General features: G+C 46.5%; 1 protein-coding gene across 1 annotated transcript in view; it reads left to right on the top strand.

Annotated features, from left to right (window-relative positions):
• The window catches only part of Paxip1 (PAX interacting protein 1), a 48108-nt gene extending 33473 nt beyond the window's left edge, over nt 1-14635 (top strand). The window contains exons 12-21 of the mRNA XM_087907532.1: nt 363-547; nt 1419-1462; nt 5233-5303; nt 7205-7307; nt 8664-8832; nt 10260-10360; nt 12449-12583; nt 12670-12745; nt 12828-12892; nt 14177-14635. Of these exons, the coding sequence (XP_087763658.1) occupies nt 363-547; nt 1419-1462; nt 5233-5303; nt 7205-7307; nt 8664-8832; nt 10260-10360; nt 12449-12583; nt 12670-12745; nt 12828-12892; nt 14177-14188 (961 nt within the window). The 3' untranslated portion in view covers nt 14189-14635. The remainder of the gene's footprint in view (nt 1-362; nt 548-1418; nt 1463-5232; nt 5304-7204; nt 7308-8663; nt 8833-10259; nt 10361-12448; nt 12584-12669; nt 12746-12827; nt 12893-14176) is intronic.
• The last annotated feature ends 223 nt before the right edge of the window (nt 14636-14858 follow it).

Raw genomic sequence — 14858 nt, 5'->3', positions numbered from 1 at the left:
ATGCCTGGCCTGTCAGTCTTTCTTAATAAACAGTCGTCTCTTTTTAAAGAAGCATCACTTTTTATGGTCCTGTCAGCAGAGACATCTATAAAAGGCTTCATTTGGTGATTGGATGGAATAATAGAACATGAATTGATAAATTTAGATGCCAGGAATAGGGTTAAAGTCAGATACTGACCCCTCTGGAGACTGGACTTAACTGCTCTTGGCCTCCAGTTTGGACTGCTGGCAGTTCTGTGGAAATATGCTGCCACTTTTATTAGTTGTTTTTTTTTTTTTTAATTAAGTTTTGTTGAAAACAAACAAAAATTTATGGTAAGATGACACTAACATTGAATAACTGTGATTTCGTCACAAAAAAGACCAAGTGGTTTGAAGTACGAGAAGGCCAAAGAGTGGAGGATCCCGTGTGTGAATGCTCAGTGGCTGGGGGACATTCTGCTGGGAAACTTCGAGGCCCTGCGGCAAGTGCAGTTCAGCCGCTACACCGCCTTCAACCTGCCGGACCCCTTTGCGCCCACTCCACACTTGGTCTTGAGTCTTTTAGGTTAGTGATGGGCCCCGTGCTGTCACTGTTGTGTGACAGCTGTTCACACCACCTGCTTTGTTTAGTCCCCTCTGAACATCTCTGCTCCTCCCCTGGTGTGGCTGTTGGGTTTGTGTCTGAGAGGCGTTTAGAGCTGGGAACACACTCCGTTTTCTTCTCGGACCGTGCCTTCTTTGTCACTGTCAAACTCTGAGGACGGGTTGTCACTCCCTTACGGTGCCCTGCCTTGTGTGGCCAGCCCTCAGAGGACTGTCCCGTGGAAGATGGGGGCATAAGATGCAGCACACAGAGCTTTCTTTTCCCTTTCCTTTTTAAGAGCTTTTATTCATCTTTAAAATTCATGTCTGTGTAATACAGCACTGGGTTTTAATTCTGACCTTGAGAATTGAACATTACTCAGATTGTGTTCTGACCTCCTGAGAAGCCCAGTTTTATATAGAAGATTTTCATCTTGAGAAGGATTTTCTTTAGCCTTCATTATGCAGCTGTTCTCCCAAGGGACTGCCTGGGCCTTACAGGGGCTTCTCTACGTGCCTGACCCTCAGGTCCGCTCTGATGCACAGCACAGGCTGCTCTCTGAGGCCAACACCTGTGTGTTAGCCATTGTGGATCCTGTGGGCACCTCTCATAATAACTGTAGTCTCCCTCAGGATGGGACACTGCACCTAGTACATACCCTCGGGAATCATGGTGTATGAAGCGTCAGCCATGCTTGCTTGACTCTGGAAACCTGAGCTACAGTGTTCTAGCTACACTTGACCTGAATGAGTGTTGTGGACAAGCCCTGTGTGGCCAGGTTCCATGCCTAGGAAGGGCTTACAGCAGGGTTGTTTGAGCATTCCATATGGAAGATGACGTCTTTCTCTTTCAGATGCATGGAGGGTCCCAGTGAAGGTGACTGCAGAGCTCTTGATGGTACGCCAGCCCCACATCCCACAGTGGCCATTGCCGTATGTCTTCCCCATACCACATTGGCCATTTCTGTATTGTCAGCTGCCTATACTTCACTGTGGACATTGTTGTACGTCAGCCCTGCAGATCCCACTGTGGCCCCTACACACACACACACACACACACACACACACACACACACACAGGCTGCTGTGTCACCCAAATGCAGTAGACATGTTTGTGAATGCTAGCTTCTTGTTTCGTAGCATATGAAGGGTATCTTCTTTATGCTGCAAGTGTGTAACACACCAGTCTACATGTTTCTCTACTGTCAGTGCGGGTGGTGAGTGGGCCTCTGTGTGCATGAGCTTTGCTAGCTTCAGAGAGCTGTGTCACACTCCAGGAGCACAACTATCAGATGGCGGCTGTTTTTCATAGCTAGTGGGCAAGGCCTTCAGAGATACTGGAAGTGGCAGAGGTATGAACCAACACAGGCCACAAGTCAGAGTTCCCTGTTCTTGGGGAATATTCCTGAGGGTTCCAGGGCAGGGTCATATCATGTTGGATATTCTGACAGGCCACTTCAGGATAGAACATTCTGGAAGTTGTTAGTTGCAGATTGTCTGGTAGGGGCTAACTACATTCTTACCTTTAAGGCTTAATGAGATTGTGGCCTTGTATTAGTATTTACTTTCTTAAGACCCACTGTTCTTGTCGTGAGTCCACACCCTGGGGAGAGCAGTGCTTTGCTCCTGGGTAGTGACTAGGCTTAGGACTGCATGCCTGTCACAAATATATTAACATATTTTGTACAAGGGTTTTTAGTTTGTTTTCATTTGTTACTCTTGTATTCCCTACACTCATAAGAATTCCGTCCTGGTCATCCCTGTCTTAGTCACTGCTCTGTTGCTGTGAAGACACTCTGACCAAGGCAACTTATAAAGAAAGCTTTTCGGGGAGTGGTTTAGAGGCAGGGTTTCTCTGTGCAACTCTGACTGTCCTCAGACTCTCAGAGATCCATCTGCCTCAGCCTTCCAAGTGCTGATATTAAAGGCGTGCGCCACCATGCCTGGTTAGAAGAAAGCATTTAACTGGGGGCTTAAAGTTTCAAAGAATTAGAGTCCATGACCGCCATGGCAGGGAGTATGGCAGCAGAAGGCACGCATGACTCCAGAACAGTGCTTAGAGCTTGCATCTGATCCACAAGCAAGAGGAGACAGACAGACAGACAGACAGACAGACAGACAGACAGACAGACAGGGCTAGGTATGGACTTCTAAAACCTTAAGCCCAGCCCCAGTAACACACCTCTTCCAACAAGGCCATACCTCCTAATCCTTCCCATCAGTTCAATTCCATCAGTTGAATGCCAAGCATTCAAATAATGAGCCTATAGGGCTATTCTAATTCAAATCCCATATCCCTCCACAAATCCTCTGCAGTTCCCCTTAACTTCATATCCTCTTTTTAAATTTTTTAAAAAATGGCCCACTGAAGCTGGGCAGTGGTGGTGCATTACTTTAATCCCAGTACTTAGATCTCTGAGTTTGAGGCCAGCCTGGTCTACAGAGCAAGCTCCAGGACAGCCAGGGCTACACAGGGAAACCCTGTCTCTAAAAGCAAAACCAAAACCCTCTGAGTCTAATTAGTGCTGCCCATATCTGCATGGCTGTGGGGCATGGTCAACCAACCTAGGACACTCTTAAGGGAAACTTGACTCTCCCTTTCCAAGAAGCCATCACCTGTCAATAACTCCTTGGCTAGGGGTAGGGCTCATGTGCTCACATACCCTGATCCCCACCCCTACCCCATGCTGGAGTGCTGCCTGGCTGTATCTTGTACAGACAGGTCTTATGCAGACAGAGTAGCTGTGAGTTCATGAGTGCAGGGCCCTGTCATGTCTAGAGGACACTGGCCCTCAAATGTCCCAACCTCTGACTCCTATAGCTCCCCCCCCCCCTTGTGTGATTTTTGAGATAGGTCCCACGTAGAACCCAGGCTGACCTTGAACTTGTATACCTGAAAAATGACCAGAGTGCTAGGATTTTAAGTGTGAGCTACTATGTCTTGTTTACTCTTTAGTGTTTTTAAAAATGGACTTATTTAGCCAATCAAATGGACTGTGGACCTGTATAGTTCTTGCTACTCAGGAGACCAAAGTAGAAGGGTTCTTAGAGGGTAGGAGTTTAAGTCCAGCCTACACAGCATAGCAAGGCCTTCGTTTCTGTTTGTTTTGTTGTTTGAAACAGGATCTCTTGAAGTAATCCTAGCTGTCCTGGAAATCACTATGTAGCCATGACTGTCCTGGAACTTGCTGTGTTGCCTGGGCTGGCCTAGAACTCACAGAGATTTGCCTCTTGAGTGCTGTGATTAAAGGTGTGTACCATCATGCTCAGCCTTCTTGTGGCACATTCTGTAACATACAGAGATGATTCCAGGCTGTGCGTTGCGGGGCCTGCCGACTCACACTCTTGCAAGAAGTCCAGTCTGCTGTCAGATGCATATTTTTCTCTAGCTTAAACTAGCAATTGACTTTAACAGAGCAGGGCCATCTCAGACATATTGACAAAAGCCAATGTCTTCCCTGCTTGTGTGGTGAAAGAATTCCTAAGGTGGGCCCAGATGACAAAGTGGCAGTCAGTCATCTCTCAACAAGCCACCCGGCTCACATGAGAAATGGGCAGGCTTCCCAGGCTGGTCTCCTGGGCCTTTGTATTCTGTAGTTCCTGGACAGGCTGGTTCCCTCCTGGCTTGGGGGGTGCTGTGGAAATGGTGGAGAGGAGTCTTGGACAGGCCGAGACGAAAAGAGTCCTCACCTTCCTGCAGACGGTGTGTGGTATTCTGCTTTGGCCTCTGAGGCTACTAAGTGCACACACAGTGCAGGGGAGGTGTGCTTGGCTTTCTTGGTTGTGGCGTGGCAGCACGTGTAGGCGATGTGACTTGTAGTTAGTGAGTCTGAGCTGGATTCAGAAAAGGATCATGGATGTAGTGGCATGAGCAAGTAAAGGTGCTGGGGTTTGGGGTTTATTTTGCTGATTTGGTGCTGCTGGAGATTTGTCAGTGCCAGGCGTGCTGGACAGTGGTTCTACACCTAGCCATTTTTATGAATTTTGAAACAAGGTCTTACTAAGTTGCTCAGGCTGTCTTTGAACCTCTGAGTTTACAATGTGAAGGAATGAACAGTGTGGTGTAGTGTTGGTGGCCCTGTGGGGCCTGCCCACAGGCAGTCTCCATTCTCCTGTCTTGTTGGCATGCTTCTGTCCTGGGGCAGTGGCTTGGGCTGCTGGATGAGGCCTTTTGTTGAAGTGGGATGGGACGGAATGGGGTGGAGCTTGGACAACTGGTTCTGGTGCGTGAGGTCTTGCTAGGGTTAGCCCCTCACCTTATCCATAGCAGCATGATCTGCTGTCCCCTGCCTTTGTGCTGGAGGTAGTCTTGTTAGGGAGGTGTAATTGCACTTAGAGTGTTTGCTGTGTTCCAAGTTGGAACACAGGGCATAATACTTGAAATAGAGACAGGTGTTGATGGTTCAGGGTTCTCTATATAATGAGAGGTAAGGGCAATAGGCAGGCATTTTAAGTATTGAGGGATTTGGTGGGTAGGAAAGGAGAGAGAGGAAAAAAAGCAGGTTCTCTGAGTGTTCACATTTGCTCCTGGCCCCTGGCTTCCTAGCCTTCCTAGCAGTGAAGGCCGTGGTTCTCTCCGGCGGGTGGTATTAAACGCGGTGGGGACATCTGGAAGCCTCTGTATTCTTGGAGATTGTTTGATTGAAGTGGACAATGTTTTAATTACAGGGTGTAAGATTACCCCCTAAGCTGAAGCCAAATGAGGTCACCAACATCCAACCTTCTTCTAAACGAGCCAGGTATGTGCAGCAGGGCAAGCCCCTTACATTTGCCTGTCTTTACGGGTCTGCTGTGGAAGACTGGTGCTAACTGCCAAATGTTTCTGAAGAGGTTTTTTGTTTTCTTTCGAGACAGGGTTTCTCTGTAGCTTTGGAGCCTGTCCTGGAACTAGCTCTTGTAGACCAGGCTGGCCTTGAACTCACAGAGATCCTTAGTGCTGAGATTAAAGGTGTGTGCCACCACTGCTGGCTTCTGAAGATAGTATATTGTGTTTGAGAGGCTGGAAACAGCTCAGTGGTTAGGAGCACTGACTGCTCTGTAGAGGACCTGGGTTCAGTTCCCAGCACCCACATGACAGCTCACAACTGCCTATAAGTCTAGTCCTTAGGCACTCTTATGCCCTCTGTGGGCATCAGGCATGTACATAGTTGTAAATCAGACTCACAATTCATTGTGAAATGCCATTACCACAACTGCTCTTTTGAGAGGTACTAAGTGATTAAGCACTTTTCTTTCTTGTTTATTGAAAAATAAAAAAAATCGAGTACTGTTTTTTTTTTTTTAAGCAAAGCTTTGTCCAAACCATGTTTGAAGCCGCAGCTGCTGTCGGGAGACAGGCTGCCCCTGCAAAGTGCCCCAAGCACACCTGAGGCTGGGTGCTGGGCCCTGTGGCTGTGCAGCTCAGAGTTGACCTTTCTCAGAGAGGCTACCCTGGGAAAGAAAGCCCAGACCTCTTTGAGGGATTCTGTGCTTTGCACGCTGCTTGCTGATTGGGTGTGACGTGTGTACTCTTTGGCTCATCTGAAGGCAGCGTGGCTGGCCAGTAGTCCTGCCCCCCCCTCCCCAAGGGCTGTGGTATCTATGACCTTCAAGAGCCCTTGGCTCCACATGTACTTTCTGAGAGCGGCTGTTGGGGCCTTTGCAGTCAGCATTTCCTCATTTCACCTCTCTCCTCATTCCCCACACCCAGAGCACAGCTGAGCAAAACTATTGAAATAGCCACAGATAAAGTGGGAAGTTTTCCCAGACCACCTCATTTCCATAGAAACTGAGAAATTGAAGGTAAATGTATAAGACCAAAGGCTTTTCCTTAAACTCCTTAAACTGTGCCCTGTGAAGGCGGGGCTAGAATTTCACAGTGAAGAAGCGCCAGGACCCCCTGTCTCAGTGTAGAAGCGCCAGGACCCCCTGTCTCAGTGTGACTGCAGCAGCAAAGAGTCACCCCAGTCACTTGACACAAGGAACTGGGTCACACTCGGTTGTGGGCCCTTGCCCAGTGCGGTGAAGCTCTAGGTTCTGCTAATCTCACAGCAAAATATTAAATACATGAAAATATTAAAACTACACTTTAATGTGAAGAGTGGCCACTATGCTGGGAACATACATGTTAACGTGAAGAGTGCCCACTGTACTGGAAACATATGTTAAGATGAAGAGTGCCCACTATACTAGGCAGACTGGTAAATGGATGAAAGAGAAACAAGTGTTAGTGCACCGCTGAGCCATAGTTAGGAGGAGAGACAGGAGGAAGAGAATGTTGGCCTCGCCTCTTTCCTTCTTTTTTTTTTTTTTTGTTTTTTGTTTTTGGACAGGGTCTCATGTAGCCCAGGCTGATCTCAGACTCACTTTGTAGCTGAATTTGGCTTTAAATTGATCTCCCTGGCTCTGTCTTCCTAGTGCCGGGATTGGAGTTTTGTATCTCCATGCTCACCTGAGAGCATTGTTCTTAGCGAGGATGATCTGGATCCTTGTGGGTGTTTTAGGTGGCTTCCTTTGGAGTATGTTAATTGGTGGGAGGAAAAGGACATCATCCGTCACAGTCCCCACCCCACCCCCAACACTCAGGCTCTTAAAGCTTGTTAAGTTCTGGGTTCCCTAAAGAGCTGTTTGAAGTCCTCACTGTCCTGTGTTTGCATCGCAGAATCGAAGACCTGCCACCCCCCACTAAGAAGCTGACTCCAGAGCTGACGCCTTACGTGCTTTTCACTGGATTTGAGCCCGTGCAGGTTCAGCAGTACATTAAGGTGACAGTTGTGTAAAGGGTTTCAGCAGGGTCCTCTCTGCTTGTATTTGCTTTAGGCTGGACATTTATTAGCCTAGCACCTAGTAGGGATGTCACTCGGGTAGAGTGCTTGACCAGCTTGCATGTAGGCGCCCTCCCTGTGAGGTAGCATCGGCAGCGGTTGTTGAATCAGGAACAGCCTTTACAGTCCCACTGGTGTTGGTAGTCGCCTTGTTCAGTGCCATTATTTCCTTCTTCGTTACTAGGAGTTTTTTGTTGTTGTTGTTGTTTTTTAAATTTCTGATTTATTTATCTTTATGTGCATTGGTATGAAGGTGTCAGATCCCCTGGAACTGGATTTTCAGACAGTTGTAAACTGCCATGTGGGTGCTGGGAATTGAACCTGGGTCCTCTGGAAGAGCAGTCAGTGCTCTTAACCACTGAGCCATTTCTCCAGCCCCGTTACTAAGTTTTTTGTTAACATAAACGTCTGGGTCATCTGAATGTTATTTTTATAAAGACTTTGTTTAGGCTCCTCTGTTGCTTCTCTGAGAAAGTGGTCTACCTGGGATGAGTTCTCTGGTGAAGGAGGAGGCCGCCCTGGAGGTAGGGTGGGTGGGTTTGGGTGATGATAATAGAACAGATAATGCAAACAGACATTTTGAGAGAACACTGGAGAGGTTGGTGGGGTCTGGTAACTGGTAGTTTTGTTTTGGTGGAAGATGGTCAAAATTCCCTGACTCTCTCTATATATTCATACACTTTGTACTTACAAAGTAATTGTTTACTTGGTGTGCTCTGTGTGTGCTGGAGGCAGGGTGGTGTACTTGTACCACAGTGTACATCTGGAGAGCTTGTAGGAGTCAGCTCTCCCCTTCAAGCCTGCGGATCCCAGAAATGACTGTACATCAGGCTTGATGGTAGCTGCCCCTACCCACTGAGTCATCTTGCCATCGCTCCCTTCTTTAGCTGTTCTTTTAAAGGAAGCTGTGACTAACATTGCTGCTATAAATTTAGTACAATTCATAGCAGGGCTGTTACAAGGTCTCTGTTACATGTGTATACCTCAGTCTCCCAGTTATGCCACCGTTAAGATGGAGATGGGGTCCATGTGTTTCATATTCTCTGAGTTAGCATAGAGTATCTGTAATGCGGTGAGCCCTGGAGCCTCAGGCTGTTTAGATGGGAGTTACTGACTTCTGGAGAGTTCATTTGGGCACAAGTTTGTGTGGAGTTGGCTGCTGAGGCAGCCATTGGAGGCGCTCTGCTTTCCTCCTGTGGTTTGCTTTTCCTGTATTAAGTGCAGCTGAGGAGGGCACTATCAGGGCCTGTCCTGGTACTGGTCTCGTGTGACTTTCTGCTGTGTTTGCGGCTTCAGAAGCTGTACATCCTGGGTGGAGAGGTTGCTGAGTCCACAAAGAAGTGTACCCACCTCATCGCCAGCAAGGTGACGCGCACCGTGAAGTTCCTGACGGCCATCTCGGTGGTGAAGCACATCGTGACTCCGGAGTGGCTAGAAGAGTGCTTCAAGTGCCAGAAGTTCATTGGTGGGTGCCGTGTGGCCGCGTGCGTTTGCTCATTTACGTATGGCGAAGCCGGGTTTTACTTGGATTTACTTATTCATTTAAGCTCATAAATTTATTTCTTACCAGAGGTTTTTTTTTGATTGACATCTTTGTATTCTGCTATAAGACATAAAGGTTTAGTCTTTGAATGCATCAAGGGAAAAGACAGGCTATGCAGCATTGTACTTAGTGCATTTCATTTGGAAATTTGCCTATAAAATGCAGTTCCCACTGCACCGTCAAGTCTCAGACAAGAACACCTAGCTGTCAACAGGAAGACCATTCTCTCATTGGGGCCTATTGATGAGCTGCGGAAGCTCCAGTAGGAAGCTTCCTATTAGTTACCCTGGGGGCCGCAGTGTAGCTCTGAGGTAGAACTCTTGCCTAATCTTGTAGTCCGACTGCTGTCAAGGGAAGTGAGTGAGACAGAAATATCTGTTTTAGTTACAGTTACTATTGCTGTGGTGACATACCATAACCCTATCACAGTTCATCATGCAAGGAAGCCAGGACAGGAACCAAAGCAGGGTGGAACCTGGGGCAGGAACTGATGCAGAGGTCGTGGCAGAGTGCTACTTAGGGGGATGGGCCACATGACTTTCTTAGCCTGCTCCCTTCTAGTACCCAGGGCCACCAGTCCAGGGGTGAGCTCACAATGCACTGAGCCCTCCCTCCTCAAGCACTAATAAAGAAAATGCCCTACAGTCTTTCATATTGTCTGATCTTCTGGAGGTGTCTTAGTTAGGGTTTCTGTTGCCATGAAGACACATGACCACGACAACTCTTTGTTTTTTGGGACAGGGTTTCTCTGTAGCTTTTGGAACCTGTCCTGGAACTAGCTCATATACATCAGACTGGCCTCAAACTCAGAGAGATCCACCTGCCTCTGCTTCCTGAGTGCTGGGATTAAAGGCGTGCGCCACCATCGCCTGGCCACCATTTAATTGGGGGTGGTTTACATTTTTAGAGGTTTAGTTCATTATCATCATGGTGGGACATGGCAGTGTGCAGGTAGACATGGTGTAGGAGAAGAAGCTGAGAGTTCTACATCTTGATCCACAAGCAGCTTAAGGAGTCTGTGTCCACACTGGGTGTACCTTGGGCAAAGGAGACTTCAAAGTTCCCCCTCCCCGCAATGACACACTTCCTCTAACAAGGCCATATCTAATATTGCCACTCCTTGTGAGCTTATAGAGGCCAGTTACATTCGTACTACCACAGTGGGCAATTTGAGATTCCCTTTTCTCAGATGACTCTAACCTATGTCAAACTAACATAAAATTAGTCAGGACAATACCTTAGTGGCAGGGTGAGTGTGAATGTGGGTAGTGTATACTGCCCTCATATGGACCTGCCTCTACGTGGGGCTGTGCCTTTCAGACTGTTCTGAACACTGTTCTGTTTTCCAGATGAGCAGAACTATATCCTGCGAGATGCTGAGGCAGAAGTGCTCTTCTCTTTCAGTCTAGAAGAATCCTTAAAGAGAGCCCATGTTTCTCCCCTCTTTAAGGTATGCTGGGAAGAAAAGCCCCACAGAACTAAGTAGGTACGACAGTGACGCAGATGATGGCTGGGATCACCCAGTTGTCCTTTCCGCTTCATGGCTACTCTTTCTGCAAGGGAGTATGGCAAATCGATGGAGTCTCCCTCTAGACCAGATCAGGCTGGCCATCAACTCACAGAGATCCTCTTGCCTCTCTTCTACTGAGTGCTGGGATTAAAGCTGTATGCCACCACACTTGGCTGTAGGAATCACTGTTTGCTCTGATGGAGAAATTGCTACAATAACCTAATGAATAGATCTGTCAGAGAAGGGGTTCAAGAGTATGTTGATGAATAACTGAACTGGTTAGAAGTCTATATTTTAAATATTTGTCAGATTAGAGACTTAGTGGGAAGTAATTTTGTATCAAAGAATAAATAGTCAATAAAAATTATTTGATCTTTGAACTTCTTAGGAATGATTTGGAAGCTAAGGTTCAATTTTACCTCCAGGGGTTTGAGTGTTCAAATTGTTTACCTGTTTGTGTGAGGGTTTTGTGATAAGCCTAGGAAAGCAGTGTCAGTATAATTTCCCATTCTGTTTGTAGTCGCAGCAGCCCCTGTTGGGCAGACAGCTGTGGCCAAATGCCATGCTTCCTTGGAATTTTACACAGGCTGGCAAATGTGTGCTGTCATTCTGCCTTGGCATAGAATGCTTTGGTTCTTGTAGTTGGCACAGCTGTGGCAATGCACTATTATAAAAATATCTTAGATTCTTAAAGAAGGGAACTTTTACTGGACCTTACAGTGGAGCTAATAGTATACCTTGGGGGTTACTTAAGACTCTTTACTACTGTGTACCAAGCCTGTTTGCTTAACCTGCCTTTAAGAAAGCAATGTAGGCTGTGGTGGCAGACGCCTTTAATCCCCGCACTCAGGAGGCAGGGACAGGTGGATCTCTGAGTTCGAGGCCAGCCTGGTCTATAAAGTGGGTTCCAGGACAGCTAGAGCTGTTACACAGAGAAACCCTGTCTTGAAAAACAAGAGAGAGAGAGAGAGAGAGACAGAGAGAGAGAGAGAGAGAGAGAGAGAGAGAGAGAGAGAGAGAGAGAGCGCACACGTGAGAATGGGCAATAGCAATGTAACAATCAACCAATCTAAGTAATTGCCTTGGATTTCCCATGTAACCAACCTTTTCAACCTAAGCTAATGCATAGTTGTACTTAAATTATTTCTTCCAAGCCCCTGATCTAAGAGTGATGCATGTGTTGAATGTGTGTTCTGATAATCCTTGCTGAAAGCAGCAGATAGCCTGAAAGCCATTTTAAACAAATATTCACCATAAATGTTGAATATAGCATTTGGATACTCTTTGTAAACAGCCATGTCTATAACACTGTGTTCTCTGGATTGCTGGTCGTTAGTGGGTGATGCCTTCTGTGTTGATTTCAGTGATGATGATTTCTATGCTGTTCAGTAAAAGGGCAAGGAAAGCCTTTGTGAAGGACAGAAACAGACCAAGGGGCAGGGGCAGATTCACAAGATAGCGTTCAGGGCAGGCACAGATTCAGACTCATACAGTAAAGAGAAGAGGATGGAAGACACGGAGGGAGAGAAGTAGAAAATCCAAATTTTTGGCTACATGGCATCAAGGGAATTCTTTAGATTTCCATCCTGATACAACACCCAGTGCATTATTGGACTCTGAGTTTATTATTAATGTCTGCAGATTGATTGCAAGCAGTTAATTGTGGTTACTTTTACTGATGACTATGGGCCATATTCCATAAAACTCCCTCTGTGTATGTCTGGATAGATAGGGAACTGGTGGGGAATATAACCTTAATAGTTGTAGAAAATTAAATATTTTGTCAAGAATCTCAGAACTGGTATTATGGCCCATGCTTTTCAATTCCAACACTTGGGAGACAGAGTCAGGCAGATCTGTGTGAGTTGGAGGTCAGTCTGGTCTACGAAGGAAGTCCCAGGACAACCAGGTCTATATAGAGAGAACCTGCCTCAAATAGCAAAAACATACACGCAAAACTCAGGGTCTGATTTATGAAAAGCTATGTGCAATTAAAAACATTTAAAAAGCATGCTTCTGTATTTCTAGACAAAGTATTTCTACATCACCCCTGGCATCTGCCCGAGTCTTGCAACGATGAAGGCGATCGTAGAGTGTGCAGGGGGAAAGGTGTTGTCCAAGCAGCCGTCCTTCCGGAAGCTCATGGAGCACAAACAGAATAAGGTAAGGGAGCAGAGCCCCACCCCGAGAAGCCAGCCCTGTGACGCACGGACATCTTTCCTTCACTCATGAGCTCTCTCTCCTCCTAGAGTCTGTCAGAGATCATTTTAATATCCTGTGAGAATGACCTGCACTTATGTCGAGAGTACTTTGCCAGAGGAATAGGTATGGCTCCCCACGCCTCTGCAGTGGCTTGCACGTGTTCACAGTGGCTTTGTCCTAATGGTTTTGGTTCTGTTCTGTTCAGATGTTCATAATGCAGAGTTTGTTCTGACTGGAGTGCTCACACAGACACTGGACTACGAATCATATCCTTTACGAAGGTGCATAGCGGGGATAGGCAAGGATGAAGGTGCATTTGCAGGTTGAAAAAGGTACACCATGGTTCTTGTCACCAGACCTTTTCCTTGCTGTTGTAGAGTGTACAGTCTGCAGCACTTTTGAGAGTTCTGTCAACAGGTGACAAACTCAGGACCTATCTGACTCATGTAGGTGTTCCAGGATTTGATAGTTAGGCCCCATAGAACATGATTGGAGCCAGCGTCTGAGAGGAGTGATACAGCTTGATAGCAGCATCGTGTAGGTTACAGCTGTGGTGGGGTTGGCTTAAGGCTCCTTAGGCTGTCAGGCAAGAAGTGCAGCCTGTCAGACTGTTTATAGTTCACATCAAACAATCGCCAGTATTAGTTTGAAAAGGATAGAGATTTCTAAGAGGTTTCACTGTGTTGCTGGCTGGCCTGGCACTATGTATCCCAGCCTGGCTTAAAACTCAACACTGTTCCTCCTGCTGAGTACTGGCATGCGCTTACGGGCGTGAGGCACCGTGTCCAGTTGAGTGTGTGATCTGCTCCCATGTTTTATGTTTTGCATCCAGGTTAGAGTGATGTCATTCCTGGCCCTTCATCTTTATAGTGTCACCAGCTGAGTGCGTTTACCAAACACTTCCTCTTAGCCTCTGAGAGCTCAGTAAATGTGGGCTAGAAGACTTAGCTGGGTGGCACTGAGTACAAAGAGTGCCAGGAGCCAGCATGAGTGCCTGGTGGGAACCTCCCTTTGGATAGCCACTGCGCTGGGGCAGTGATGGGAGGCAGGTGTGTTGCAGCATCAGGTCTTGATGTAGCGTGTTCTCTTATGTCAGCTAGAGAGCCTGTGCACGTGCACGGGGGTTTGATAAGACCTGGGTGTGGGAGTGTGCAATAGGAGGAGTTTGATAAGACCCGGGTGTTGGAGTGTGCAATTGGAGGAGTTTGATAAGACCCGGGTGTTGGAGTGTGCAGTGGAGGAGTTTGATAAGACCTGGATGTTGGATTGTGCAATAGGAGGAGTTTGATAAGACCTGGGTGTTGGAGTGTGCAGTGGAGGAGTTTGTAAGACCCGGGTGTTGAAGTGTGCAGTGGGTGGCGGTTGATAAGACCTGGATGTTGGATTGTGTAATGGTGTGGGGGTGTTGATAAGACCTGGGTGTTGGAGTGTTAGATGGACTGACTGTCTTGTCAGGAGGTGCTCACTAGCACTGCCTCTCACATAGAAGCTCTGACTTACTGTGAACCTGCTGCCTGGTGTATGAAGACTGTTTTCCTCAACAAGGCCACATATAAATTTAATTGACGGCCTCTTGTGTGTTGTGGGCCTGGAGCCTGGAGCACACAAAGGGTAGCTGCTGGCAGCGTGCACACCAGGACTCCCTCCCTGCAGAGGGCTTGTTTTCCAGCTCTGCCTTAGGGAGAGACCTCTACCAGGAAGACAGATGTAATACTGACTGCATCGTGTTAAGATGTGTGATCTTATTCTAGGAAACATAAATTATGTTTTGTATTATATGCCCAAGAGCCCACATTAAGTCTTCGATTATTAATTTGCCAGGTTTTTATGTGTTTTCAGAAAACTGTATGAAATTTCATCTACAAATAAAATTATGTAAATAAAGACTTTGCTGTCTAAATTATGGATGTAAGATTTGAGATGTTTTGTACTTTGATTATTTTTATTTCTTACACTTTTCTTTTATATTGATAACTTGCTCACATTTAAATAAATGTACTTTTGAACTTAGAATTGAGTGATTATTTATAATTTCATATTCTTTGTATAACTTAAATGATTTTCTTCAAACTGGTTAGCATTTTGAGAAGTTTCACAGTATTTTTTTAACATAATTCTTTATTGATTCTTTGAGAATTTCACAGCATGTACCCCAATCCTGCTCACCTTTCAGTCCCTCATATCTGCCCCTCATCCTTGCAGCATACCCTACTAAAGAACCCCCCCCCAAAAAATT

The sequence above is a fragment of the Myodes glareolus genome, chromosome 6 (assembly GCF_982192425.1).
Source record: "Myodes glareolus chromosome 6, mMyoGla1.1, whole genome shotgun sequence".
NCBI classification, from domain to species: domain Eukaryota; kingdom Metazoa; phylum Chordata; class Mammalia; order Rodentia; family Cricetidae; genus Myodes; species Myodes glareolus.
Note: the sequence above shows the minus strand (reverse complement) of the source record. Positions and strands in the feature narration are given on the sequence as shown.